Raw genomic sequence first — 27528 nt, forward strand, 5'->3', positions numbered from 1 at the left:
CTATGAAAACTTGTTTGCTCTACAAAGCGAAATTAACCTTGTTGATTTTTAATATGTATTTTTGTATATCTCCTATTAATCAAGCTTTAAATAACTAAAATAAATGAAATGTCATATGTACATACTATGAGATTTATGACTTTTATGTTCATGTCATTCTTATGAAAATTTCAGTGTCAGACATATATATTACAAGAAAAGAATCAAGCAAGTTAAATGTAATGACATTTTTTTAGTAGCTTCATCCTCTTTTGTTTTATTTAGCTATTAGAGTAGATAAGATATCATTTTTTTAGTATCTTCATCCTCTTTTGTTTTATTTAGCTATTAGAGTAGATAAGATATTATTGTTATCAAGATAGTTTTTACTAGTACTTATAATATTTCGACTTTCTATAACAATTTGTGTGTTCTACGTACAAAGATAAATATCATTGTTGATATTAGTATGTACGAATGTTAATTTCCTTTTGATCACACTTTAAATAACTAAAATGAAACAAATATCTTTTGTACGTATTATTATGAGGTTTATGATCAATTTTCATGATCATATCATTCTTCTGGAAAATTCAGTAGCAGACCAATATACCACAAGAAAGGAATCAAAAAAGTCAAATTCAATGACTTTTCTTTACTAGTATCTACACCATTTTTATTTTATTTTATTCGTCTATTAAAGTAGTATGATATCATTATTATTATAAGATCACCGATTGGACACTAAAATAACACATACTCATGTACAAATATAAATTGTTAAAATATTCCACCTCATTTTTTTTCAACTATAAATTGAGGTTCTTGAGATTCTTTTATTACACAATTCTCATTCCATCACCTTTCACTCGTCTCTCTTCTTTCTCTTCCAACACACTTCATTTATCCTAAAAAAAAAGTATCTTCATGGAGATTGATTCAACAAATCAAGAAAATCTTAGTATTTTCACCAAGTGGTGGAACAAGCTTAAGGATTTTCCAAGAAAATTTCAAAAAAAAATTGAAAAAATTGCTAAAAACACAAAGCAAATTGGCAAAGATGATCCAAGAAAAATTTGGCATGCCTTTAAAGTGGGATTAGCTCTCACTTTAGTTTCTTTATTCTATTACACTGAACCACTATTTCATAACTTTGATCAACCAGTAATGTGGGCTGTCCTTACTGTGGTGGTTACTTTTGAATTTACCGCGGGTAATTCTTTTCTTTTTTTCATATAATAATTTTCCAATTTTTTACACCTAAAAAAATAGAAATTATCGATGGACAGTTTCTATTGTTAAACAACAAAAAAAACTCACCGTTCATCCTATTTAACTATGGATGTGATAAAAAAAAAATATTAGATGTCAGTTATTTAGCGATGAAATTCACAGCTAATTTCTAAATAACAAAAAAAAATTTATATCTAATCCTATCAAATGACGTATCAGCGATGAATTATCAAAAATCATGTTAGATACGAATTATCTAGATTTTTGATGTTTTATTTATTTATTTATTCAGGTGCAACCATATCAAAGAGCATAAATAGAGGAATTGGTACAGCACTAGCTGGTGCATTTGGTCTTGGAGCTAAATATTTAGCTGAATTAATTGGGAGAGAAGGGCCAAATCCTATAATTCTTGGGGTTTTGGTCTTTATTGTAGGTATGAAAATGTAAAGCATATTATATAATAAAATAATAGCAAAAAAAAATGTTAAACTGAATGAAGTCTACTATGTAAACATATTTGACTAATCAACAAATAAGTTTCAGAAAAAAAAAACATATATTGAAATTTATGGTCCTAACAAATATACTATACAAAAATACTTTTGAAATTGATGGTCATTTTCCAAACTGTCTTTAAAAGATACTCATAGATATGGAGTTTCAACTTTCAAGATTGAAACTCTATGACAATAATTATTTTTCTACTGAGCTAAAATGTGGTTGTTTGTAAATTTTTGCTATGTAAGTATGTCATAACATTTGCATAGTTGTAAATGTTTAAGAAAGATGTTATTTTTATTGGATAAACTAGAAATTTTAAAAAATAGAATTATATAAATTGAAACGAATTAAGAAGTACAAATTTAACCTTATTTCTAATGATATATACAGGTGCTTTAGGTACATTTACAAGATTTTACCCTCATATTAAGAGGAGGTATGACTATGGAACCATGATATTTGTCTTGACCTTTAGTTTGGTTGCCGTCTCCGGTTATCGATCAGAAAATATTTTTCAATTGGCTCATCGACGGATATCCACTATTCTTATTGGTGTCTTCACTGTCATGATCATCTCCATGATTATTCGTCCAGTGTGGGCCGGAGAAGATCTTCATAAGCTTGCTAGTACCAATCTTGAAAAGCTAGCAAGCTATCTAGAAGGTACGTTTTAATTTATATGACTTTATTTTATTTTTAATTTAGAAACGATTTAACTTTCAACTTCTTATTTACCTAACCTTTCAAAATCTGACCCCTATGTCATACTCCCTATGGTTCACATTAAATGATTTTCTAACCTTTTAAATTTAGTCTTATCTAGTTAAGCAATATTCCCTCTTATTAATTAACATTATTAAATAATTTCTTAATAGGAGTGTCAAAATGTAAAAGGAAAAATACTTTAAATGAACCTAATGAATTATATAAGATCGTAATTTTTTTTTAAATAACTTTTTTTTTCTAAACTCTATATATAATCAAACACATTCACATAAGCTGAAACATGCTGAATAATATCTAACCTTTTGTCACATGATCAGCTTAGGAATTTATGTGGAGCAACAAATTGAAAAAATTAAATATTTTTTTTTGTTGTTTTTACAGGATTTGGAAGTGAATATTTTCACATTTCTGAGAATAAAAGTGTTGAAGGCAACAACAATAATGAAAAGGGATTTCATGAAGTTTTTTTAAGTATTCTTGGTTCTAAGGCCACTGAGGAATCTTTGGTAAGTAAATCACATTACAATTCTCATAATTTTAAAGAAAAAAAAGTATAATTTTTCATCACTAGTCAAAACTTTTTTTTTCATTTTTTTGATAACATCCAAAAGAGGTTACTATTATTTGAGTATTTATTATTTGTCTGATTATGACAAGACATTTTCTTTAACTTTTTTAAATCACCTTTGTAACATGCATGAGTGTTACTTTCTAACGACTTTCGGAATTTAAGTTTTATTCACTAACGATATAAAAGAAATTCATAGTATGGATAAATTTAGTTAACAACTTTGATTGATAACTTAAACTCGATAGTCAGCAACATAATATAATAAATTACATTATATTGATAATATATAGTTTATTTGATGTTTCAGGCAAACTTAGCATGGTGGGAACCCCCTCATGGAGGTTTCAAGTTTAATCATCCATGGAAACAATACTTGAAGATTGGTAGTCTTGTTAGAAAATGTGCTTGCCATCTTCTAGCTCTTAGTAACCACATAAACTCGAAATCTCAGGTACATATATAAAAACACTCTTTTTATCAATCCCTTTTTTTTTTGTCACCTTGTGACATACATTTGGGGGGGGGGGGTATTTGTACGAATTACTAGAAACAGTTAAAAAACACCGCGTCTCATGACATTTATTTAAGAGGATAACCTACTTGCACAATAATGTACCGCGATATCATTTTATAATTTGTACATAGTAAAAACCCGAATAATTACTAAAAGACTATCAGTGTTTAAAAATTTGAACAACTTAACACAATTACATATATTTTGAATGGTCTAACATTTTGTAACACCAAAAGACAAAAAAATCAATAATGTTACATAAATTGAAATGAATTATAATATAATATATTTTTTGTTTATTGAGAAATTAAAACTTCTGTTCAAACATTTAGGATTGTATAAGAGCTTCTAATGTTTTTAGAAAAATGAGAACTTCTTTTAGTAAATGATAGTATAAAAATTATTCGTACTGATAATATATATAACTTAAATTTTATCATATATATAGTCAAATTAACATATTATTAATGATTAATTTTGTAGGCACCAAATGAATTTGAGAGGAGGACAGAAGAAGCATGCAAAAAAATGATTATGGAATCTAAAAAGGCATTAAAAGAACTTGCATTGTCCATTAAAACCATGGCACAACCAATTTCTTCGATACGTAACACAAAAAATGTCATTGATGACCTAAAACTCACACTAGGCACCTCAAAAACCCTTTTTCAATACGATGAATCGCGCGTCCTGGACTTTGTTCCCACCGCGTCCGTCGTGTCCTTACTCATCTCTGTCACTAAATGTGTCGATGAGATCTCTGAGGCTATCAAGGAGCTTTCGAGCAAAGCACGTTTTGAGAAGAAGAGTATGTCGCCGCCTCCACCATCCCGGTCGCATTGGCCGCAGATATTGCACCGTGGAACCGTGAATCCTATTGTGGAGGATGAGGTGGATGGTGGTGATTTGGTTACGATCGAGATCGGTGACAATGTAGAATCAAAGAGGAAAGTTGTAGTAGAGGAGGTGAATCCTATTGTGGAGGATGACGTGGATGGTGGTGACTTTGTTACGATCGAGATAGGTGACAATGTAGAATCAAAGGGGAAAGTGGTTGTAGAGGAGGTGAATCGAGTGAATAATCAAATAAATGCAACAAAAGAGGAATCTTTTGTTATTTGGATACGTGGAAGCACCGCAATGGCAATAGTGGAAGAGATGAAAACGCCAAAAAAGATGGGAGATTTTATGGACTTAGTTGATATAAAGCTTTATAATAGTACTCAATTTCTCGAATCATCAGAAGGAGTACTGACAGTTCTAGAGGGGGCGAATCAAGTGAATAATCCACTAACTGTGACGGAGGGAGAATCTGTTGTTATTGGGATACGTGGAAACACGACAACTACAAAAGTGGAAGAGATGGAAATGACTAAGAAGAAAGTAGAATTAACAGACTTGACAGATATAAAGTTTAATAATAGCATTCAATTTCTCGAATCTATATTGATGACCGTAACAACAGTAGTGGAAGAGATGAAAATGACAGAGAAAAAGGAAACTTTGTAAATTTAGTCGATACAAAGCTTTATGATAGCATTTAATTTTTTTAATCAATTGAGATAGAAAATTGTAAATAATTGCAAATGAAAGTGTAAGTAGTGAAATTTGTTAGAGTACTTCCCTTTCAATATTATTTTGTATGTGTAATACAAGTTAGTTTTTGCTCTACAAAGTGAAATTATCCTCATTGCTCTATCTACTAGTACTTGTAATTAATATTTTAATTTGAGCTTGATATATTGGACGCAGTGGCAGAGCCAGGAATTTCATGGACGACAGAAAAAAATGAAAAAAATAAAAAATAAAAATTGTTGCTACTGGCTCTTTCAAGGCGTGTAAATTCACTGGGCTACAACACCTTGTTCTGTCAAGGGTGTCCAGAATATGTTGATGAATAAAATTACAAAGCTAAGTGGAGCTTAAGCTCGACCCATTGTTCCAAATTGCAGCCGATAGCTGCTTTGCAAAAACTAAGATTCTGACAAAAACACTATAAGTTTTGCGCAAACTTACAAGTCCAGCGTGATAAATAAAATTAGCTATAGCATCTCAACAGTCAACTGGATCAATTCTATACAAAATAATTCTTCCTGTACTTATGCCTAGGGACTCCATTTGTATGAGATTAAGTTTGTAAGGTCCGATAACTGCTATCGATGGTAGGTGAGCATGTGCAAAAATAAACTTTATTTTTTATTTATTTAACAAGCACTAGGAAGCCAAGGGGTTTTCGAAGATTGATTTGAGATCTTGTATTAGGGACTATATGTAAGCACTGTGAGTTTCTTGTAATGTCGTTTGGATTAACAAATGCATATTTTGATAAGTTGGTGATTATATTTATCGAAAATATACTTGTATATACGTCTCTACGTTAATTTCATATATTTAATTTACAAAGAACCATGATCAACATGAAAAAAAATATTTGACACATTAGATAGACAAGAAGATATATCATAATTTTACAAATTTTACACATCCTATTTACTTTTCTTGCAGGTTTAACTGCATCACTAGCTACAAAAATTATCAAAACAAAACCTGGAACACTAGGGCAGGGGTGGAGCTAGGGAGCACGAAGGGATACATCGGAACCTCTTTGCAGAAAATTACACTATATATAAGATCAAAATTACTTTTTACGTGAAAATCCTGGTTACGACACTAATACCAGGTAAGGATTGGAGTTATGAGTATCCAAGTTACATCACACCTATACAGGTCAAATAAGGTATATAACTACCAGCCATAAATTGGGTTTTCTACCTGGGGAGGTAAGAGATGGAGATCTTCACAATGCTGCTTGTCATAATCTCGTGTTCCCGGTGTTGCACCTGAACACCACCTCACGAACTCGTTCCCTGTGAGACAATATTGTGCAAATGCCAGACTTCCATCAACCATCCCTCCGAGATTTGGCATGGAAACTGATTTTCCTATGCCCTTGATCCTGCTTTTTCTCCTGTCACCGCCTTTTTCACTAGTCAAAACCTTATCGAGATCAGAATATTCGATGAATCTCTGTGTTGCAGCTTCCCACGAAAGCTTATATTGTTCCTCGGGAGTGAGAGGCTGAGGCTCACCGGTCATTGCCTCTTTAACCTTTTCTACAAAGTCTTCTGATGTCTTATAAGTCAAGCAGTTAGGAAATGCCTGGAAGAACTCATTAGACGGATGATCTGCACAAACTACAAATTTCCCCATAGCGAGTGCCTCAGCTGTAGCTGTACAGAGTACATCACTGATACTAGGATTTATGAAGACTTTATAACTGCAAGCAAAAATTTATCGATCAGGAAAGGTGAACCATGAAGTACGAGATGGAAGTACATTTTTACGCAAGTAACTAACAGTCGCCTTTCAAATCCATTAAAGAACCAAAAAATATGCTTTCAAGTCAAAGAAAGTCTATGTATGCGTGTGTAAAGTATAGGTAGCACCTATGTTCTATCTAAACTTCGAAGTTTTAAAGCAGCTTTATACCTATGAAGAGAATCATCCGCGTGGTCTCTGCCTTTCATGAAGTTGACATTCAAATTTAACGTCCTAGCTGTTGTCTGCACTTCATGAGCATCTTCCCCGTTGCCAAACACATCCATATTAAAACCATCAAGGTCACTTTTGTGCTTCGCTAAAAGGTCTATTAACTCCCTGTAACCCTTTGCCCAAACCATTTTCCCTAAGAAGTATGCACCTTTAGAGAAAACTTGCTGACCGCTTTGTCTTTCGGCAGCCATTTTTTCTCCAATTTTTAGAAACTTCGGATTTACACCATGAACATTGCAGACCACAGACCTGGGTAAATCCTGTGTAGCAGCAGAAAGGCGAAGCACCTAAACAAGAAAATTAGCATTTCCATCAGAACCAGGATAAATAAAATAATTAGACATGATAAACACATGTCCAAGTGCTAACGCGTCTTTTGGTCTGTAAAGAATTTAATCAACAAATTTTCCTACTCCCGTCTTGGAGAACTCAATCAATCTGTAAAAATTTACCTTGTCACAATGCGCTCTTGTGACCCAATTATTTACGTGTTTCACAAGGAAAGCTTGAAGAGCCCCATTCTTCTCTCTTTTGATATACTCCAAATAATTTGTGTGAACAATACCAACGACATGGTTAAACTTATCAGTCCAGCGTTTGCCATGATGGTACCAATTTAGATGTTCTGGCTCCTCTAAGATTGCAATATCAGCATCCCTTGATGGGATAAACTGAGTAGTATCTCCAGCTGGTAGTATACTTCGCCTTTCCTTGGAGAACTGGAGAGGAAAACAAAGTGTCAAATAATCACAGCATTTCAGTAGCGTCTTTTTGTTTACTGAATAATATGCAATTAGTTTGCCAGGAATACCTTTCCAGGATAAAACGAAATCTTGAAATCAGTCTTGAAACCGACTCTTTCCTCAAGCCAATTCCGTATGTAGAGCTCCTGCTCTTCTGGTGAACTAAATGTAAGATTGTTTGGATAAACTAGTTCTTGGTCCGATTTACATAGCCATGGAACCAAGAGTGTAACATTCTGCCTTTCAGACTTGGCCAAATAAGCCGCTCGGAAGAGAGGATTGACAGCTGTTCCAGTCATCCAAGGTAGGCTAGCAGTTGTGACTATGGCTACATGTCTTTTACCATCTGATATGTTTTGCTTTGTAGAATTGCTCCAAAACCCACCTTCATAATGATGACCAGTACTTTGTAGCACACTGGCAATTCGTAGTTCTAGTTCATCATTCATATTATCGCCTTCGATCAGGGAAGAATCTCCTTCAGGTAAAGCACGTAATAAAAGTTTGTTCCGCCGTTTGCCGCATAAACTCTCTACGATCTTATCGGAGATATCTATAGTGAAATCAAAGACCCAGAGGAAATAGCATATGGTTTTAGTAGACAAAATAATATTGAGGTTAAATAGTATCAAATCAATTTTAGTGGCTACAATCAACAAAATGCACATGGTCCAATTAAATATAAAATGAATAAAACGAAGCAAATTACGCAAAAACGAAGCACATGAATCTCAAACCAGAATTATCAATAGCATCTACATCACAGAGACAGAGACCTCCAATAATCACATTTTGTTCTAGAAGCATGTCTACTTCAACAGATCAAAAACCAGATTGGATAAATCTAGCAGGTCGTCATGAATTAATATGATCGTAGCAAATGAAAAGAGAGAATATTGCAAGTAGAATAATCCAGAGAAACACAAACTCAGATCAAACCTACAAGTTTACAAAAACCACAAACCGTTTGACAGACTATTACCTCTTCTTATGCCAATTTGATCCAAAAATGGGCTTGACTGTCTAACCAAATAAGCTAACAACTCTGGCACGTCCAGTGGCGGAACTCCCTGCATAGACGAAGATCATGTAAAGGAACCAATAGCTTCAACCTCAGTCAATTTCTAGTTAAACATTAATATGTCCACTTTTCAAAAAAGATGTAGATCCAAAGACAGCTCCACTTGACATGTCATCGCTACTCCAATTTGTGTATTGACCTGGCTATCCTAATTTACAATTAAAGGTTATAATGGTCAGTTTATAAAGTTGTGTTTCCTTCGCTGTTCTTCAATCAAAATCGTCATTTCAAACTTCCCTACCTTAACCGACTAAGCAAAGCATTATTTACATAATACGTTGAAAAGTTCAAACACATCTAAAACCTTGCAATTACAACTTCACGAAATGTAAAAGTAAGACACTAACCTTCGACTCTTCTGGTTCCTTGCAAATTGATTTCTGGAAAATCATTAGACAAAACACAAAAACAGCAGATTAATCATGTGAAATCAGATCAATTTATGATGTGAAAAGGAAAGCCATGATAAGAAGCAAGTCAGATCAATTTTAATACAACGTTTCATATCAAACTCTCTTCTAAAAAAATCGGCATACAACTCTACGTTACTAGTAGAACTTTGACTTCTAGTGTAAAACTTGTATAACTAGTACTTACATAAATTATTGACTGCGTGAGAAACTATATATATTAATCACAATTCACACACAAATGCACAATAATCTTTGTGCTATAATTCCTCCATAGCTAGTCCGTGAAGCAAATGCCCGCTACTCGTTAACCTTATTTTTTTAATAATTCAACTTCCTAGCAAATAAGCATAAAATTAACATTGTAGCATTGGCTCAAAAAGTTCAAAACTTAAGTTTTGACAAAAAAGAAAAAGGTAGTAGCTTTCTGGGTTTTTTGCCAAAAAAAAAACATAACTTTTTTCTCTTTTGTTACAATCAACAACGACGACATACCCAGTGTAATCTCACAAGTACAGTCTGCGAAGGGTAGAGTGTACGCAGACCTTATTCCTATCTTGTAGAGATAGAGAGGTTGTTTCCGGCATACACTCTACTTAAATAAAGCATTTCCAAACAATTTGAAAAACGGAATACATAAATGAGAGCAGTAACAACAACAAAATAATGCAAAACGGAGAGCATTAACAACAACAACATACTCAGTATAATCCTACAAGTACGCAGACTTTACTCTATCTTGTAGAGATAAAAAGGTTGTTTCTGATAGACTCTCGACCTAAATGAAGCATTTCCAAACAATTTGAAAAGGGAATACACAAATGAGAGTCGTAACAACAACAAAATAATGCAAAATGGGAAGTATTAACAACAACAACATACTCAGTATAATCTCACAAGTGCGATTTGGGAGGGTAGTGTGTATGCAACCTTACCCCTACCTAGGCAGTTAAATGAGAGCATTAATAGTAACAACAACGAAATAATACAATAATTGAAGCACAAACAAGTGATAACAAACTTACGAAGCTCGATTTTACTTTCTCCATAAATTCACTATTCTTAATCCCTTCAAAAATCTCCACCGGAGACGACGAATTCGGACTCCTAATCTCAACCTCCATCTCCCTTAACCGATTCCTAAAAGCCCTAATTGGTTCCCAATTACTCAATTCCCCAAATTGCCTTTCATCCTTAAACCTCTCTCTTCTCCATTTCCCCAATTTCTCATTTTCCATTTCCGTTTCCGTCACAATTGCATTCTTAATTCCTGACAAATCAATTCGAAGCTTCCCTTTCGGTGCCCAATTAAAGTCCGGCGACGAATAAACCCTACGTATTTCCGATAATTTCGGACGGAGCTTCTTAACAAAGTCTATCTCTCCCGGAGTGATAGTAGTAGTTGCAGTAGCCGTAATTGTTGGTACTGAGTTAAGGAAATTCTCTAGTTCCTTAGCTCTGTTTCTGATGAGTTGTAGATCCGCGTCGGCGGAAGAACGAACCTCTTTCCATCCCTTAGATATCAATGAAAACGCTTTCTCCGCCGTAGACGACGACGACGTCGTTTTGGTCTCCGGCGGCTTGAAATTCATCATTTTTTTCTAGGGTTTTAGCAATTGCTCTGTTTTTTTTTCCTGAAAATTTGGAGAAGAAGAAGAATGGGTGGTTGAAATTGATGCTTTAACAATGGTGGAATGACACGTAGGATGACACGTGTAGTGGCTAGATTCCCGGGAGATGACGTGGATGGATGGAATTCGATGACGTGGATTTTACGATGTGATTGGGCCCGGACTGTGAATAGATTGGGCCTTGTTGGTATGTGAACAGAGTTTAACAAGAATTTGTGGATTGTGTGTAGCTACTTTTAGTATATTTTAGAGAAACTTTCACGTATAGCAAACAAAAAAATCATATTTGTATGTTATAGCAAAGTTTGCATAATTGCGCTCCATAGCAAACATATATATGTATAATTCGCTATACATATATACAAAAAGAAGCAATTGTATAATTCGTTGGCTCCTCTTCAGAATTGTATAATTTCGCTGGCAGGCCATTTGTATAAATTGTTGTTAGCCTCTCATTTGTATAAATCATTGACAAACATAAATTATACATTATACAAGCATAAAACTGGGCAGGGAAATTTATTTATTGTATAATTATAAGTGTATAGGACAAATATATATGTATTTGCATGTGTATATACAATTTTCTCTCGCTTTATACAAACAGAAACGCAATTTATACACTTATGTGTATAAAGCGAGAGAGGCAAGAACAGAGAGAGTGAGCGAGAGAGGAGAGTGGCGAGCGAGAGTTTGAGGGAGAGAGGCGCTGGCAAACAGTTTGCTACAGGACACAATTAAATCAAAGTGTGATTATACCATTTAATTTGAATTAATAGTTTGTCATTATGTACAATTTTCCCTATATTTTACACAAATCTCGTAGTATTAAGAGTTAATTGCATTTTATTCCTATTCTTTTTTAAATTACAAAATTTCTTAAAATTTAATGTTTTCGGATACATCACTCAACGCCTCGGTATGTCGCGTCTCGATTTCAGATACATCACTTAATTTCTTGATACATCGTGTCATGATTTTAGATATATCACTCAGCATCTGATACATCACATCTCGATACATTACCTTTGTTGATACAAGACACACATGTCCTGATATATTTCCTTTGTTTTGATACAAGACACACATATCGCGATACATCACGTAAGAGTGATGTATCCGAGAATAGGATAGAGTAAGGACTTTTGTAATTTTTTCAAATGATAGGAATTTTTAAAGAATATGATAAAATATGTTGTGTATTTAGATAATTTTTCCAATTTATTAAATTACTCTTATTCTTATTTTTTTTATTTTTGCTAAAGGATAAGTAAATTTCGCTACTATCAATAGGTGCGTCGTAGTGAATGCAGTTGCTTTTCTGTTAATCATAGGTCTCGAATTTGAGTTTTAGGTATAAAAAAATGTTAATAGGGAGTGCTATCCCCGAATAGGTCCTACCCAAGCAAATTTAAATAAGTCGGACTGAAATCAAGTATCAAACACCATATGGAAAATTTGAACAAAAAAATCTTGTCAGTACATACAAAATAAATATGAATTACTGACACATAATTAATATCACAACAATAACCACACCTGAAGTAATCTTATACGTGATATTTGAGAAGGATAAAATATACGTAAAATCACAAATTTTATATGATATATATAGAAAGAGTTTATTTTCGATAGATCCTTAATTTAAATAAAGTATTTCCAACAAATTTAAATTATAAAAATTATGCTAATATTACTGAAAGAAAAAAGATCCAAGTGCGACCACATCAATGATCAAACCCATCTGCATGAAAATGTGAAAACGTTCAATCGTCAACTAACTCTTATATTGTTTGTGTAAACGTGTAACACTTTATTTGGATGGTTTCATAATGTATCGTATCGTACTATATTGTGTTGTATTGTATGGTACTATATTGTTTTAATAAATACAATAGTTAGATAGATTATATCATTCTCCGTCGTTACATAATATCATTATCCATAATTTGAATGATAAACATACAAGAAAACTAGGGTGCGAGTAGAGCTACTATGATAAGGTAGGGTAAATGATAAAATAAAATTATTAAATAATAAATAAAGACAAAATAAGCGAAAATATTAAGTTAACGATGCGACCACACCAAATCGACCATCACACAAAATGGATCTTTTTCGTTGTTATCCAACGATGAATTTGAACGATACGATACAATAAAATTTAAGCAACAATAAAAACAAAACATTGTATTTAAGCTAACAATACATACAATACAATAGAACAGGTAACAACCATCCAAACAAGGTGTTAAGGTGATGTCATCACTAAGCTAAATATACGTCAATATTATGTTCCCTCGATCCATATTTACATGTCTACTTTTGAATTAACACATCTATTAAGAAAATAATGATTGACATAGTGAGTTTACCATTTTACCCGTATTAATTATGAAGTAGATAAATAAAAAATTTAAGATTTTCAAGAAGTTTTATCTTTTTAAAATTAATTGGAGGTATAACTCCCTCTGTCACTTTAAATTGTCATGTTGCGTTTTTTGAAAGTCAATTTGACTACTTTTCAAAGTTAAATTGGATTACATTAATTTGATATTTTAAACAAAAAATTTAAGATATTCAAAAATTATACGAAAAGTACTATAGATTTCAATTTTTTGCATATCAATATAATAAAAAAACACATTGTAAAATGTTCGTCAAAATTATTATCGTTTGACTCTAAAAGGAAAAATTATGACAAATAAAAGTGAACGGAGATTGTATATAAAAAAATTGTTCTTTCTTAATTTATCAAAATGGATAAGTAATTAATGACAGGCGAACGGAGATTATTATCTTTTTCCTCGAAAGAATATATAACCCCACCTCCATAGGCCACATGTTTGCTTAATAACGAAGCTTGCATAATTTTAAAGGGTAATTTCGTCATTTCACTAGCTTCAAACTCCATTGAAATCCGTGCCGTAAAGCAGACACAAAAAAAACACGAAGGATACGCGTCTTCTGTGTCTATCATTTGCTTAAAAGGCAAAAACGGTTGTTCTTGATCAAATTTTCAGCACAAAAGATTCATCATATCCTTCTGTTTATCCGAAAATTAAGAAATGGGGTTGCTTTCTAATAGGTAATCTGATTTTTTCCCAATTTTTTTCAATTTTTTTGGTGGGGTTTTGAAGTTTTTACTGATTTATCTTTTTTGTTTTGTTGATTTTGGTGAAATGATGACAGAATTGATAGAAGCAGCCTCAAACCTGGAGATCATATTTATTCTTGGCGCACTGCTTATATTTATGCCCATCATGGTTAGAATCTGAATTTTCTGCTTTAATCTGATATCTTAATGTTAAGGTAGAAAAATAAAAACTTTTTCTTTATGGTAAATAATGTTTAATTGGATATGTACCCAGAGGTCTCGGGTTCAAATTCCAAGTGATTTTTTCTTATATGTTAACTTGTTGGTGGTGGGTGGGAGGTGGCAGGTATCCGTGGAATTATGGAAATGAGATACTACATAGGGTTGTCCTAGATTTATTGATAGCATTTAAGGTTGATGTAGTAAAAAAAACTTGTTCTTTATGGTAAATAATGTTTACTTGGGTATGTACCTATTGGTGTGGAACCATGAGGTGTCTGGTTCAAATTGCAAATGATTTTTTCACCTATTTGTAACCTGTTGTTGATGGGAGGGGGCAGGTATGAGGTATCTCGGCGAATTATGGAAATGAGATAATACATGGGGTTGTTCAAGATTTATCGATGGCATTGAATTTTCACGAAGATTGTGTTTTCTTTTTGAATTGTGTCTCTGAGTATTTGGATTTTGCTAAGTTGCTGTTGTTTCTATGTTTTTAGACTATAACCAGTTAAATTGATAAAAACTTTGGTCAAGTACGAAAACTTGGAATCTGTTCTTTTCATTTGTCTAACTAAGCCTTGGTGGATAGAGTTGTGTGGTACATGTGTCAGTGGGAGGTAGTAGGTACCTCGTGAAATTAGTCGAGGTGTGCGCTCGTTGGCATGGACACCACGGTTATCATAAGCAATTAGGAACAAAATGCATTATCTGAGTGATCCATCTCTCTGATCGAGTAATTCTCAAGGGTTACTTTTTTCTGGACTATGTGCTTAGTCATAGACCTTAGAAGGCACTGCCAAAATGGGGTGGAGCTCATTCGTTTAATAAAGCAGTTAATTATAGAATTGAAGATGATCCAATGATGTTATTGGTAAAATCCTTTAGTAATTTACCTTCTCAAAAAAAAATCCTTTAGTAATTTGTTTGCCACAGGGAAGGGTTATCGGTCTTTCTGTATGTTCAAGGCAATTGGCTCGTTGCCAGTATTCACATTAGTCTAGAGAAGATTTGAAGTGCATAGCTAATGTTATCCAAGTGTTTGCGCTCCCCATGCTATTTTAATTTTGATCTTGCTTATGCTTCTGAATCACTTCTACCATCTAGTTTCCTGAATACCTTGATTAATAAACTATGGAATACAAAGATTATTTTCTAATCATATTGGATATGCCTAAATAACAGGTATCTATGTTGGGGACAATAAAGTCATTCACTTCACAAGACGTGGTCAAGAAGTAGGAACTGGGACCGTTTTGGATCATATCTTGGTAAGCTCAATTCCAAATCGATCTATTGTTCCTTGTACTGTTTGCACCCCACCATCAGATGGTCATGGAGTAGTCTCGTCATGTTTGGACTGCTTTCTTGCTGGAGGTATCCTCTATCGCTTTGAATATGCTGTAACTCCTGCTATCTTCCTCGCAAAAGCACGTGGAGGAACATGCACTCTTGCAGTCTCGGACCCAGATGACATTGTGGTTCATCGAGCAAACTACCTCCTTACTAATGGCTTTGGATTGTACAATGTGTTCAAGAACAACTGTGAGGACTTCGCCATCTACTGTAAGACAGGACTGCTCGTGGTAGATGATAGTACAATGGGACAAAGTGGACAAGCAGTGTCTATAATCGGTGGACCACTTGCAGCTGTTATGTCAACACCACTACGTCTCGTCACCACCAATGTGTATGGGATGGTAGCAACAGCTGTTGGGGTCTATTGTGCTAGTCGCTATGCAGCTGATATTGGCATGCGGAGGGATGTGATGAAAGTATGTGCGGAAGATCTAACAACAAGGCTAACAACTGGTTTGTTGCAGGTTGTTGAACCTAGCCTCGCAGTTTTGCCACCTACTGTTAGCTAGTATCATTTCTCGATATGTAATAACGCACTATAGAATCGGAAAGTGAGTTTTTTTTTATAATACATGGGAGCCTTTTGCTTTATGTCCTGAGGCTCTGTATCTGTTGCACCTTATTACGTGTTGTTTTGCCTCCAAAAGTTGTTGTAATGTGACTATTGTGATTGTGAATTTGTGATGTTTAATTTCATTTTCCCTTCCTCTTTATTTAGGTAGGGATATGTTTCTTTTTCAGTTTTGTAAAGTTTGCAGTTTACCTTTGTGTAGTCATACTCATACATGCAACTTGCAACTATAGTTTAGAGAACAACAGCAACAAAACTAGTGTATTTTACGGGTGGAGTTTGAAGAGGATAGAATCTACGCAGATCTTACTACTACCGAAAGACCCCCAAAAATATGTTTTAGTCAGATGATCAAGAAACTAGATGAAGGAACATAAATATTCACACTAGGATAAGATATGTAAGAATTTATGTACTATTACTTTTAGAAATATATCCACTAATTGTCACCATGGATTAGGAATAGCACAAGTTTTTTGTCACCAATCCAAATAGCAAAAGTATGACCAAAAATAGAATATCTAAGTAGTTCTTCACACCTACATAACTGTTTCTGGTTTATAATCTTTAGTAAATAACAAGTACATTAACAATCTTAAAGCCTTCATGTTCTGTCAAACATGCTACCAAAATTTTGAATATACAAGACAGACTGTTGGGACAAAGTATATCCAAGTCAAAACTGGATCATTCAGCAACTTAGTGATAGCTCCTCAATATAATAATATTTCCCTTGAACACCTTCGCGCCAAAGAAATTTCATGGATTGGTCTTCAAAAGACATTGAATAGCATATTCTTTAACAGTGTGTAGAGTCGTCTGGATTCATGAACTTCACCAGCCACTCAATTGCCTATGGACCTTTGAATTCTGTGAGGATTTCCCACCTTTGTCCTTGTATGTATTCCTCGAGGCAAAGTTCCTCTTGCCCCGATGGGCAGCTTGGATAGCCTTCCTCCTCTGCTTGCTCAGGCTTTTCTCTAGTTCAGGATCATCTTCAGACTCGGCCTCTTCCTCTTCCTCTTCCTCAGGATCATGCTCATCCCCAACTTGATGATTATCGTCGTGCTTATCATCCCCAGCTCGATGATTAACGTCCTCCTGCAAGAGAATATCTTTAGTAAATGCCACAGGAAATGTTCTCTTTTGCTTTACAGCAAAGCTTAGTATTTACAAAAGTGGTTCATTGGTCGTCATCTCTTTTTTTATTTTGATTTATACGAGAACTGTTTGAGGATCATCTTATGTTCCATATTTGTGGTGAAATTCATATTAAAGTTTTAGGCTCCAAGTTTGATATAATCGCACATTACTGTGTTCAAGTAATAAAGAATAGTGTGGAGAATTAGGTCCTAAATCCCCTTATCAACGAAAAGAACCAGAAACATTTCAACTTATGACTTTAATCTGAGATCACTACAAGTCTGTCTCTTCTCTCTTTCCTTCTTAGTGGAGAAAGAGGAATTACCTTCGACAAGTCCAAGGACTCCAGCTGCTTGACGTTTGTGTTGTTAATGTCTTCTTCATCTTCTTCATCAGCAGTTCCTTCATCGTCAGAATCTGACTGCTTTTCAAGTTCTCCCTCAATCAACTGCAAACAAAGTAAAGAATAACTACAAAGTCAAGTACAACAAGCGATTCAAGTTCAAAATGGTAGGATATCACAAAGCTGCAATAAGTTTTTCTTATACATGTACAAAAGAGTAAATGGTGCTATATTTGACACAAGACGAAAGACAATGTCGAGATAATCATGTGCCAGGGCCAGAACAAGTGTCTTCACAGCATTCCAGCACATCCCACAAAACCAGTCCCCCAGGTTTTCAGAAAGGAAAAATCAAAAGCCGGCAACTTCATGCCTTTAAGTAAGCTTACCTCCTTCAAAGATAAGTGACCTAGCCCCAAAGATTTTGGTTAAAATAAGTAAAGTCGTGGGGCTGCATGGGAAAGTAGAATCAGAAATCCCCATGACTGTGTAATGATAACCATGACAGGAACAGCATACCATAAAAGGAAAAGAAAATACTTGTTCCCAACAAAATCAAGCTGCCAGCTTAAAAGACAAAAACTTTTTTCCCGTTCTCTTTTGTTGCCTGTCTATTTCCTTCAACGGCAATAGAATATGAATATCTAAGTTACTCAGCAACAAATACCATCACATTTTTCACAGTTGCAATATTCGAAGTTAAGTTTCCTGAATAATACAACAGTCAGCTTCATTGGGGTTCCAAAAGAAGTCATTCAATCTAAACACAGTTTTCTTTATTTGTTTCCCTTCTTACTGGAATAAAGCTATCCAGAAAGTTTCTTCTTCTTCTAGTAAGGTTCACAAATTGTAGTTGCAATTGAGCTACTTGACTGTACCTTTTCAAGCTCATCTTGATCCTTTCTCGTAAAACCACTGGCAGCAAGTTCTTTGTCCAAGAAACCGCTGTTCTTGTTTATTTCAGAAAATTGGGGGCGACCAACTTCGTCTATCTCAACCTCCAAACCATCAGAATCATTTTCATTTTCTTCAAAGGACATATTGTACCTAAACATAGGTAAGAGAGGTAAACTATGAGCTCACACTTCAAAGGAAAATTCAACATCTCAAATTCATATGTAGCAGCAAAATAGTTATCGGGATAAAAAAGTGACTCCATAAGATGAGTCCCAAAAATACATCATAAAGTGGAAGAAGTCTTCACAGTAGCGTCTTGGTCAAACAGATGAACTTCTCCAATTAAACAGAAAGGAGTAATTCACTAACCGCTTTGCAAAGAACTTATAGATGCACTCCACATCACGATCAAAGTACCTAAAATGTAGAAACTTGTATCAGGAACAGCAATTTTGCTAAGAGCACAATCTATAGCACACAGTGGTCCAGATGAAGGGGGGAAACTAACAAGAAAAACAGAATTCTGAAAGACTGTTTAGACGGAATAAGATGGGAAAATATCTTACATCTGAGCGTTAGGATGAGAGACTGACACCATTTGTGGGAAATCAATGATGGTGACCTTTTCATCATCATCAATCTGTAATCCAACAAGTTACATAAGGATTATTAGCGAACTGATGAACAGGTCTAATATAAGCCTATACAATGAAATTCAGAGCAATTGAAATGGGCAAAGAAATGAAAAATGGAACAACATATTCCAGTCGCACACTGAGCGAACGAAGCTCACAAGAAACAAAAAGTTATAGCAGTTAAATATAATGATAACTATAAATAAATCAAAGAAGGAACATAAGATACCATTATGTTAAATTCATTAAAGTCACAGTGAATAAGCCCGTGTTCTGCCAAACGAATAACAGCAGCAATGATTGTTTCAAAAACCACGTCTGGGTTTTGCAGCTCCCTAACCTGCACACTATTATGACCATTTTTATAAGTTCTACAGTCACTATTTCTAGGAAGAAACCAAAAATACAACAATAATGCACACATAGCCGAAGATCAAGAATATGTTTTTTCTAAGGTTAAGTTCATAGATAACAATTTCTTTTACAGATTAACATTATTCTCATAATGCTATTAAATAGAGTATCCAAGCATTCCATGTATCTTACAAGGAGTTGTTGCTATAAGTACAAAATATATTAGTTAAGGTTATAAGGTTTATGCAGGAGCGAGAATTGCTAAATAGTATTTTGGGAAGAAAAGTTAAAATTACCAACTTAGTTAAGGTCAAAGGTCAGTTTAGCCACATAATTTGATCATATGAAGGTACATGAAGCTAACATACTTAAAGAAAGGAAAACCACAGAACATGATAGGAGAGCTGCTATGAAGCAAGCTATGCAGAATCCAATTACTACTATACCAAAACCGCAATTACTGAAAAATTACGGTTATACTAAACCTCAAATACCACAAAAACTATATTTTTCCGGTTATGATGGTGATTAGAAATAAGCAACTCTTCTTGCATCCTTATGACTAATATTATAAAGCTAGGTATAGACTAAAATGTTGCATATGTACTGGTACGTAAATAAGTAAATAACACCAAGTTTACAGAAGTTTAGAGATATTAGGAAAATCAAGTTTAACAGATAATCTCCATCATTACTATATTTGTGCAGTACTTACAGTGGATAGCCTGGGACAAGTGACATAATCACACAATGTCGATTGCAATCCACAGCCTGAGGAACAGGAAATCCATGTTCTTCTAGTGCCTGTTTACACAAGTGTTTAAGATCAAACAAATCTCCAAATTCAAAGACGATACGGCAAATTAGAGAGCTGCACTTACCTTCATAAAAGCAAACTCTTTCAAGGCAGCAAGCCGCGATAAGTACAGCCAATTGAAGCTACTACGATGCCTCAAATAGTCACGTTTTGCTTTTACTGCCCTAAAAGAAACCCTACCAAGCCTGTGCAACTTCATTGCAAGAACTGTGCCATCTTCCTTTACAACCTCAAAAATATCTATAAAAATTGGATACATGGAAGTGTAAATTATAAAGTAACAAAAGCATAATTAAACACAAGAATATTGATAAAAGGTTACCAGACTCTTTTCCAACACCAATTTGACGACCCACTCCATTAAATATCCCACGATTAACCAAAGTCTTTATCGCAAGGAAATCATAACCAAGATAGGTGAGTCGAAATCCATCATCTACACAGCAATGTTAAGAAATAAAATTCAGAATAAAAAGGTAGCCAGAATACTATAGTTTTCAAAATTTTAACAAAACAAAAACAATCAAAACACTCACATTTAGAAGAGTCATGATGCACTAATTTGTGCTTTAGCAAATTCTTCAACACTTTATATGTGCCTCCATGCCTAAAAACAATTGAACATAACTATAAAAACACAAAAAATTTAACAAAACAACACAACAGCTAATGTATTTCAATTCAGAAAAATCGACTAACTTGAGGCGAGCAATCCGGTCAATGAGCTCACAAGGTACAATCTCATGCTGAAAACAACAAAACAAGAACCATCATAAATTGAAAAGAAAACAAATCAAAGTTGAAAAGTGTGTAAGATTTTACAGACATTGCGCATTCCCATCTCAACAGCAGTAAGGACCCTGAAATCATCTTTCGAAAGGTATCTCAAAACGTTAACATCCAACTTCATCTTTGCCTCTGTTGTTACTGTTAATGATTGCTAATACCTTTATACAAAAACCCACCAAAGATTCAGTAATTTAGACAAAATACTGAGAAGTTTGAGGATTATAATCAGCTCTAAGAACTACTATACAAAGTTAGTTTTAGGGCAGACAGAGAGAAGATAAAAGGAACCAATTACACTAGCTAACGGCTGCTATCTTGAACACCAAAACATCTGAACCTAAAAAAGATCATAACTTTACAAAAGATAAACAAGAAACATGTAATGGGTCGAAACCCCATATCAAATAGAGCACAGAAATCATTGAATCTTTGATTTTTATTCCTGTTCTATACACAACAACAACTGTCCCCCAAACACAACAATATACTAAACTAAACAATTGGGTTTCTTAAAAAAAAACTTAATTGATAGAATTAATACAATACTTACTTGTTAATGGAAGATTAGTAAAGAAAGATTGAAACTTCAAGAAGAGAAAAACTGAGTTGCTGAAGAAAATTAACCGAAAGTTTGAAGGCTTGAGCTAGTGAAGGAGAAAGAGTTCTAAACAAACCTAGCTGAATCCCTAAAAAAATATTTTTCAAAAAAAGAAAAATTATAATTTTAAAAAAAAATTATTTTATTTTCCACCCAATTTTGATTCGAAAATGCTAGGTAAAATTTATATTTATCAAATTAAAAAAATTAGGTACAATTTTATTTTTTGGAATTTGATGTGTAAAAGTATTTTTTTAAAAATATATATATTGTTCAAATATAAACTACAAATACAAAGTATTACCCTCCTAAAATATAGGGGTGTCCATCAGTCGGTTCGGTTCAATTTTATGTATTATCGGTTCAATTTATCGATTTTCGGTTTTTAAATATGTTAAACCAATAACCAAACCAACGAGATAATTTTTTATCCATTTTCATTTTATCGATTTTGATCCTTAACGGTTCGATTTTCGATTTAACCAATAAGAAAAAATACTTATAAAACAAATATATAACTTTTCTAATAAATTTGATGTGAAACACAATAATGTAACTTTACAAGTGCTCATAAAATAGAAACAACAATAACAAACATCTATACAAGCGTAACACAAAGAGAAATTAAGAGGATAGGGTTCTTATTTTAGATTTTAACGCTTTTTATAATGTAAAATTGTGACTCAAAGTCACTGTGAAGTGTGAATTAAAGGCTAAAGGATAAAGATAATAACTACTAAGGTATTGAGATTAATATATAACTAGTAAAATTACCCATGCTTCACGCGGAAATTTAATGTCACGGAATTTATAAAATAATACTTAAAACCTATCGGGCATTAAAACTAAACACTATATTATCTTACACACAAGATTACGTAGTAACAAACATTAATAATGTAAAACAAAATGAAAATTATTACATCTTATCATTTATCCTTGATTGATAACATAAGCATAAATTAATTATTGTAAAAATACATATCAGGATCTGTAACATAAGCAATGATGTCAGTAAGCCACTCAACAGGAGCAAAGTACCCAAATATTTAATTGTGAAGAAGAAGAAGAAGAGGTTCAGAATTTTCGTTATTTTAAAATGAGATTTCTATCAGAAAGGTTACAACTATTTGAAAAAGTTGCAACCCTTTGGAAAGGTCACAACATTTTATAAAAGTCACAACTTTTCATAAAAGTCGCAACTCTTCATGAAAGGAGAAGACTTATTTTGGAAATAAATAAATTAACAGGGAATTATGGTTTGTGGTGGCGCCATGTAGGCGGGCCTAATGTTCTCTTTTATATATATGTATGTATGATATTTATGTACAAGTAAAAGTAGTAAATTACTTGTCTTAATGGGTTATCGATTAACCCAATATTAAAAATCAATACCGAACCGATAACCCAATAATTTTTTTTATAAAACCATTAAAAACTATTAACCCAATAACAATAAACCAATAACACTTTTATCGGTTCGGTTTATCGATCGGTTTGATTTTTGCACACCCCTACTAAAATACTTGTTCGGAGAATATTTTTGATACAAAAATATTTAACAATAATAAGTTGATTTTGACCAAACAAGCTATAAGTGGTTATATATAGTCTTCCGCATCGGACGATACTTGCATTAAAAAATTCTTCTTCCTTTTTTTTAGGGGGAAAGGAAATTCATTCGTAATATGGTATCATATTGAAATTCGACTAATTCGAATTTGTCGTGTATGGGAAAATGTTCTCCCTACTAAGGATTTTTCTAACTCAAAGTTTGAAATCAGAATTTCTGGTTAAGGAAAGAACAAACTTTATCCGATGCACCACATTTTTTATAACAGTATTGAAAAATTTGATTATATGATTAATCAAAACTTCTAAATTTTTAAAATTGGCATTAATTCGATAAATTGATAATTTTAATTATACAAGTTTAAATTGATCGAAAAAATAAAATTGAAATACATAATATTTGGATGGGCTTCAATTTTTTCGATTTTGACCCAACAATACCCAGTGGACTTAGACACCAACTTGAGAGTGGAAAAGCCCAATGGGCTTAAACAGCACTCACAAAAAATATTTGAAAAAATTAATCTAAATAGACATTGAATCAATTGTTTAAACTAAAAAGGGAAAATTGTATATAATATCAAACTATTAATTCAAATTAAATGCTATAAATATACTTTGATTTAATTGTACCCTATAGCAAACTATTGCTATTTTCGCCACTCTCCCTGGTGGAATCTCGCTTGCCACTCTCGTTTGGTGGCAGTCTCGCTCGCCTCTCTCGCTTTTATACAAACACAAAAGTATAAAATGTGTTTGTGTTTGTATAAAGCGAAAGGAAATTGTATATATACATATATTTTCGTTCACCTTTCTCAGATCTCGCTCGCCACCCTCGCCTCTCTCGCTATACAAACAGAAACGAAATGTATAAATTGCGCTTCTGTTTGTATAAAGCGAGAGAAAATTGTATATACACATGCAATTACATATATCTTTGTCCTATACACTTACAATTATACAATACAAATATTTTTCTGCCCAGTTTTTTTTGGTCTTTCTCTCTTTCTCGTTTTATACATACACAGATTATACAATTGATCTTTTGTATACAATTGCTTTCTTTTGTATATGTATAGCAAATTATACAACTGCCTTCTTTGTATATGTATAACGAATTATACAACTGTTTTTTTTGTATATGTATAGCGAATTATACATATATATGTTTGCTATAGAGCACAATTATGCAAACTTTGCTATAACATACAAATATGAATTTTGTGTTTGCTATATGTGAAAGTTGCTCAACTAAAAATTATGTGTATATATACACATGTAATATCACAAAGTGAGGTTTGAAAGAATAGAATGTATCCAAATATTAGTTTTCAGATAGGGTATGTTTTGGTACGTTGTGTCAAAATAGTTTCCCTTTTGGCGTTAAAACTCTTGTTGTTATGGGTAGAATGTTGTAATAGAAAAGTAAATATAGTATAAAAAATGATTTTGAAGAAAATCAAGTTGTCATAATAAAATATTATTACAATGAATGACCGTTATAATAAGATTTGATTGTATAGCCTAAATATAATTAGTTTTACGGTCAGACATATATAACGTTATTTTCATCTTTTAGTTACTTGATTTATAAGATTTCATTGTTTATTTGCTAGTGAGTCATCTAAGTTGATCTGTTAAAATGTGATTGAGTAATACAATAAAAGGTCAACTATGAACTCCCTTTTAATTTACTATCCGAAGTCTAATATCTATTTTGCGATTCGACTAATTTAAATTCGAGTGAAATAGTTTCACTTTGACAAATACTAAGCCTTTCATAGCAAAGACGATCACCTGCATTCTCAAAACTCAAATTCGACAGTTGACCTTTAATTTAAAAATAAAATAAAATTATCACTCCACCACCATCGTTAACGACGTGAATATTTTGTTTTTTTTTTCTTAATATTGAAAATTATTGTAGCAGACTAACCAATTATTGATTGTAACGTGGACCAAATAGATTGAATAATGTAGAAATTGGACCAAACAATTTTTTCACACTTGTGTGGATAAGAATTCTTAATATATTTCAACAATGTATAGCTATTGGTCCAAACAAATCTTCTTCTTTTTCTTAATAGTGGGGTTGGAAAATTCAGAGAGTGGCTGATTTTTTTATATGTAGAAATAACAAACGAATCGATCGGATCGACTTGAAAAATGAAAAGATTGTTCACATTTACTTATTCATTATATAATAATAATAGTAATAGCGTATTCAGTGTACTACCACAAATAAAATATGAGGAGAGTAGAATATACTTAGACCTTAATTCTATCTCATAGAGATAAATAGCTTGTTTTCGATAGGTCATAGGCTATTCCGATACTAACAATAAATGTCCATTTGTATTTGTCTAGTTTAGAAAAATAAGAGATAATTTATTATTTAATATTTATTTATTTTTTATTGTTAAGTACTAAAATCAAATCTATTCATTTCTTAGCATATATATACTAATAATTATGTTGATATAGTAAAATTACTAATTTATTTATTATTTTTTAAAGATGTGTTAAATTTAAATATGAAGAAATAAACATGAACGAAGCAAATAATAAGGTAGAAAATTCTCCAAATGTTTATAGAAAAAATTATGTATCTCTCTCCCAATTCAGTATATGTGTCTTTAACTAAACTTTCCTTTCTATATATGTGTCGTGCGTTGCGAGACTCAATTTATATAATAGATATTAAATCTCCTTTCCTCATTTCTTTTGCATTATTTTCACCTTTTGGTCACTATCATTAATCCAAATCACTTCCAACTTGCACATAAAATGCACCATGTTATAATATATTAAATACTTTTTTCTACTTTTATGTGGGCCCACACATACATTAAAGTTAATTAAATTATAATTAGCTCGACTAAATTATGAAAATTTTATGAAGCTTTATAAAATTCATATGCACTTTTAAAAAAAATCCTAAAGATGGAAGGACTAGCATACCCGGAAAATGCGTTAAAAAATCGAATCAATCTCAGATGACATTAATTTTTTTTAAAATAGTCATTATCATCAAATTTTATCTGATAAGAATTAAAATTTCATGACGATATCGATTTTCCAGTTACTAGAATCGAAAATTTGAAATTTCATAATAATATCTATTTTTCAATTACGAGAGATGTAAAATAATTATTTGTAAATTTTTTCCTTATGTTAACATTAATATTAATATCAACTCTAGATTTTGGTACTTGTTACAAGCAATGTATTTGAAGACAGAAGGCATTTATTTATTTAGATTTAGCAGACAATTGCTTTTGCCTTTTGTTATAAAATATTCCCACAAATTCTACTCCAAATATTGACCAGACCCACTTTGTCTATAGGTATCATCTCATAAAGCAAGATAATAATTAAAAATATATGTATTTTTATTTTATTCAATTTTATATTTTCGTTTATTAGGATTCATAATGAATTGACAAGTTTTACGTTGGTCGTCGAACTTTGCACAATCCTCATCTTCCTTATGTCCTCCATATTGTGAAAAGAAGTGAGCAGTGACGGACCTAGAATTTCAACTAAGGAGTATCAAAATATAAAAAAGAGGGTCAATATGTACTACTATATATACATACAAAATATATTTTTATTTTATCTACACAATGTAATTTTTTGACGAAGGGATATCGATTGATACCCCTCAGCTATATGTGACTTCCTCACTGAAAGTGAGGATTCATATAGCCAACCTAGCTAACTACCTATGTGTTATGTTAAATTTGTTTTGATATTCAGTCTTTAATAGTAATATAACATATTTCCTTCATAAAGAAATTCAAAAAAACACATTTCTTAACTTATTAAATGTTATATATGTTTTACCAAATATCACAAGGTTCAATATCAACATTTATCAATAATTAAGGAACTAAAAATGTTATTATTTCAAAAAAAATAATATAATTTTAAAACTAAGTCATATACCCATGTAAGAAAGTCATAAATTATCCTCTTGGTAGTTAGAGTAATATTTCTGATGTTCAATGAAAGAACCATAGTTTTTCCTTAAAACAAAATAGACCATTCAATATTTTTGCTCAAATTTCAAAAAGATTGACTTTTAAATTTTTCTTTGATGTATATTTATTATTATATGTTGATAGAAATTGATAGGTACATGTGTGCTTAGCATCAAAATTAGATTTTATTTTTTCTTGGGTCGACAA

The 27528-nt window shown here is 32.6% G+C and overlaps 4 protein-coding genes across 5 annotated transcripts; 2 read left to right on the top strand and 2 right to left on the bottom strand.

Moving 5' to 3' along the window:
* The first annotated feature begins 906 nt into the window (after positions 1-906).
* On the top strand, positions 907-5036 carry LOC107060828 (aluminum-activated malate transporter 8-like). The gene is made up of 6 exons (XM_015309196.1): positions 907-1192; positions 1505-1648; positions 2107-2379; positions 2824-2948; positions 3321-3464; positions 4011-5036. Exons 1-6 carry the CDS (start codon positions 907-909, stop codon positions 5034-5036), a joined length of 1998 nt encoding a protein of 665 aa, XP_015164682.1.
* Positions 5037-5971: 935 nt separating this feature from the next.
* LOC102578535 (digalactosyldiacylglycerol synthase 1, chloroplastic-like) lies at positions 5972-10950 on the bottom strand. Its single transcript, XM_006348406.2, has 7 exons — positions 10339-10950; positions 9251-9283; positions 8805-8892; positions 7891-8375; positions 7532-7798; positions 7017-7366; positions 5972-6804 (listed from the first exon to the last, which is right to left on the bottom strand). The coding sequence occupies exons 1-7, from the start codon at positions 10906-10908 to the stop codon at positions 6273-6275; spliced, it is 2325 nt and encodes a 774-aa protein (XP_006348468.1). The 5' UTR covers positions 10909-10950; the 3' UTR covers positions 5972-6272.
* A 2920-nt stretch (positions 10951-13870) lies between these two features.
* LOC102578879 (uncharacterized) lies at positions 13871-16324 on the top strand. 2 transcript variants are annotated; one of them, XM_006348408.2, is made up of 4 exons: positions 13871-14032; positions 14137-14210; positions 15446-16085; positions 16119-16323. In XM_006348408.2, the coding sequence occupies exons 1-4, from the start codon at positions 14013-14015 to the stop codon at positions 16126-16128; spliced, it is 744 nt and encodes a 247-aa protein (XP_006348470.1). In that variant the 5' UTR covers positions 13871-14012; the 3' UTR covers positions 16129-16323. The 2 variants fall into 2 exon arrangements, with proteins under 2 accessions (XP_006348470.1, XP_006348469.1); XM_006348407.2 differs by having other exon boundaries at positions 15446-16324.
* A 301-nt stretch (positions 16325-16625) lies between these two features.
* LOC102579428 (serine/threonine-protein kinase rio2) lies at positions 16626-21864 on the bottom strand. The gene is made up of 13 exons (XM_006348409.2): positions 21719-21864; positions 21206-21326; positions 21079-21125; positions 20916-20986; positions 20702-20815; positions 20444-20619; positions 20278-20366; positions 19438-19555; positions 19140-19213; positions 18943-18990; positions 18555-18723; positions 17659-17781; positions 16626-17291 (listed from the first exon to the last, which is right to left on the bottom strand). The coding sequence occupies exons 2-13, from the start codon at positions 21287-21289 to the stop codon at positions 17025-17027; spliced, it is 1380 nt and encodes a 459-aa protein (XP_006348471.1). The 5' UTR covers positions 21290-21326; positions 21719-21864; the 3' UTR covers positions 16626-17024.
* Between the last annotated feature and the right edge of the window lie 5664 nt (positions 21865-27528).

Source organism: Solanum tuberosum, unplaced genomic scaffold (assembly GCF_000226075.1).
Source record: "Solanum tuberosum cultivar DM 1-3 516 R44 unplaced genomic scaffold, SolTub_3.0 scf00098, whole genome shotgun sequence".
NCBI lineage: Eukaryota > Viridiplantae > Streptophyta > Magnoliopsida > Solanales > Solanaceae > Solanum > Solanum tuberosum.